This window comes from Microtus ochrogaster, chromosome 2, assembly GCF_000317375.1.
Source record: "Microtus ochrogaster isolate Prairie Vole_2 chromosome 2, MicOch1.0, whole genome shotgun sequence".
Taxonomy (NCBI): Eukaryota; Metazoa; Chordata; class Mammalia; order Rodentia; family Cricetidae; genus Microtus; species Microtus ochrogaster.
Genome location: NC_022010.1, coordinates 97258357 through 97261474, shown reverse-complemented (window position 1 = coordinate 97261474; position 3118 = coordinate 97258357). Strand labels below are relative to the sequence as shown.

Below are 3118 nucleotides of genomic sequence, written 5' to 3'. Positions count from 1 at the left end.
TTCCATTGGCCTGTGTCTTTCTACACCACACGTGGCCAGTTTTCCTGTATAGATTTCTGTTGTAACCAAGTGCTTCCAAGGACTTAGCACTTTCTGTAAGGTTTGGTTTCTTGCTTGTAGTAAGGAGATGCCTGAAATGGACCGAGTAGCTTGTGTTGTGTTTGTGGACGAGTTCTGTAGCTGTCCATCCCAGAGCTGTGGACCTGTTGAGAATATATGTTAAGCAAGGACTTGTTATTTTAGTGAGCTTCAGGTTCCGGCAGTGAAGTTGCTGCTTTACAAACTCTGCAGTGTTTCTATTGCTCCTGTGTCAATGTTTCATGGTCAAGTTAAAGACGGGCCGAGGCTCTGCCTTCCCTGAGACCTTCCCATAAGTCCCACACAATTCCTGTTTCAGAAAGCACAAGGGCATAGTTTTATTCTAGGAAAAAAAAATATAGATTGCATCGGAGGCCAAAAATACATCTTTTCTGGAAACCCCTAAATCCAGTCCTACTGTTTTCTCCGAGGGTCCAGATCCACAAAACATGTTTTAGAATTCTTAGCTGCTTATCACAGGAGAGTGGGTAAGAGTACGCTCCAAGGGAAGTGTCTACCTTCACCTCCTGATAGTGCTGCCTGGGGGCAGCTATAGAGCTGCGTTTATAGTCATCACTGGGCTTGGGGTCCCCAAAGTTTGTATTGTTTAAGATCAAAGACAGGGTCCCTGGCTGGCTTGGAACTCTGTGTAGACTAGGCTAGCCTCAAACTGACAGAGGTCCACCTGCCTCTGGCTCCCAACAGCTAGATATAGGTGTATTGTAGCAGGTTTTCTCAGACCACCAAATCATGACATGGAGATTTATTATTAATTATGAATGCTTAGCCTTAGCTTAAGTTCATTTCTACTAGCTCTTATAACTTAACTACCTGTTTCTCTTCATCTACGTTTTACCTTGGGGCTTTTGACCTTTCTTTCCTTCTCTGTGTCCTACTTTCCTGCTTCCTCTGTGTCTGTCTCTCTAGGCTGCATGACTGGTTGGCCCTGGCATTTCCCTCTCTCTCTCTAGATTCCTCCACTTACCTACTTTCTCTGCCCGTCAGCCCCACTTATCCCTCCTTTGCCTAGCTCTTGGCCATTCAGCTTTTTATTAGGCCAATCAGGTGCCTTAGGCAGGCAAGGTGAAACAGCAACACATCTTTACATGGTTCATCGAATCTTCTATTCCACAACAGTGTGTGCCAACACTCTTGCCCTCAAGAAGGCTTCCAACCAGACGTTCTGACAAAGACAGCAGGACTCTGAGAACTCGAACGCATATGGGCGGGATCCCATCATCCATTTGGAAGCTATAACTCAAGGTCTTTGTTTTTCCACAGACCCATCAAGGACCTGATTGCAAGCAACACCCCATTTTCTCTACCCCTTGGGCTCCCACACACTTTAATATTAATTCAGCCCTTTTCTGATGGCTGGTGTCAGTTTCCCTTAGACATCTACCATTGGCCAAGCACTAAATACTCACCCAGACCCCGTTCTGTTTCCTCAGGTTGCACGCTCTTTTTCTACGAGAGTGACGGCAGGTCTGGGATAGACCACAACAGCGTCCCCAAGCATGCTGTCTGGGTGGAGAACAGCATTGTGCAGGCTGTTCCTGAGCACCCCAAGAAGGACTTTGTCTTCTGCCTCAGCAACTCCCTGGGTGACGCCTTCCTCTTTCAGGTTTGTGGGGGTACTGTCTTGCCCAAGTAGCCTGCCCTCGCCTTTTAAAATAATGCTGAGATTTTTCACAAAACAGACAAAAGTGTTAAATGACAGAATAAATACCTGCCGTGAATTGTGGAAATGAGAGACCTCATGCAGAGTTTGAATGTAAGGCTCTAGGAGTATTGTGCTTTGGGTGTGAGAAACTTGTTTTGTATGTGAGCAGACGGGTTTCTCGGTGTGGCTTCAGGAGCATTGTACAGCCCACAGAACAGGATCATGAATTCCTTAATTTAGGTGTGATTTGAGCTGTCAAAATTTCTATCATAATATGTTCTCTGCTAATATTAATCATAAAGGTAAAATAATTACAGCCAAGAAAGGACTGGTTGTCCCTAAATAGTTTCTCTTTCTCAGCTTACCAGAACTTTCTATCAAGTATTCTTGAAGTCTGACTATTAACTGTTCCACAAATATACTTCTCAACTTCAAGGTTAACATTTCCTTTTATAGTGAACCCTTTGAGCTTGCAAGAACTGTCTGTGCTTTAAGTGAGGACAGTTCCCCTCATTTATTCCATTAATGTGATGAAGGCCACAGAGAAAGTGGAGTGTACAAAATACAAATGCAACATTCTGTGAGCGGTCATGAAATAAGTGTGCAGTCACCAACTAGAGCAAGATATGGAAGGTTCAGGCTCTGCATAGCTTCCTGACAGCCACATGTGCACAACAGCCCACTTACCAAATAGAACTGAAGCTGCCTCTTACCCTCCAAGCCAACACACTTGTTTATCCGATAGTCACTCAATTTATCCTTTGTTGATTTGTTTATGAGGAATGTTGCAGGTTGGTGAAGGGGAATCGTGTGCACGAGTAGTGACAGCTCAGTTGTACATTTACTTCTTTGTCTGTGGGATTGGGAGAACAGTACAGAGGTCAGAGGACAACTTGAGAAGTCAGTTCTCTCCTCCCTTGATGTAGGTTCTGGGGATCAAACTCAGGTTTTCAGGCTTGGTGGCAAGTGCCTTGACTAAACTCAGGTTTTCAGGCTTGGTGGCAAGTGCCTTGACTTCCAAAGCCATCTTGCTGGTCCTCCATTGGTGAGGGATAGTTTTTCTGGGTATAATATTCTTGCTTGCCAGCCCTGTGCCATTGAATGAATGCACTGAAAATGCAATCCTACTCCCTGCATAGCTTCCGAGAGAAGCCCATTATAAGTCATTCTTATAACTGTGATGAATTTTTGTGATGAGTTGCTTGTCTTTTGTTTTTGTGTAGCTTATAATGTATTTGGTGTCAGCTATTGAGTTTATACTGCCTGAAATTTATTGTGTTTCTTGTATGTATAGATTTGTGTTTGTGTGTGTGTGTGTGTGTGTGTGTGTGTGTGAGAGAGAGAGAGAGAGAGAGAGAGAGAGAGAGAGAGAGAGAG

The 3118-nt window shown here is 44.3% G+C and overlaps 1 protein-coding gene across 1 annotated transcript in view; it reads left to right on the top strand.

The window, feature by feature from the left end:
* The window catches only part of Tiam1 (T cell lymphoma invasion and metastasis 1), a 377147-nt gene that overhangs the window by 260262 nt on the left and 113767 nt on the right, over nucleotides 1-3118 (top strand). The window contains exon 7 of the mRNA XM_026787829.1: nucleotides 1530-1702. Within this exon, the coding sequence (XP_026643630.1) occupies nucleotides 1530-1702 (173 nt within the window). The remainder of the gene's footprint in view (nucleotides 1-1529; nucleotides 1703-3118) is intronic.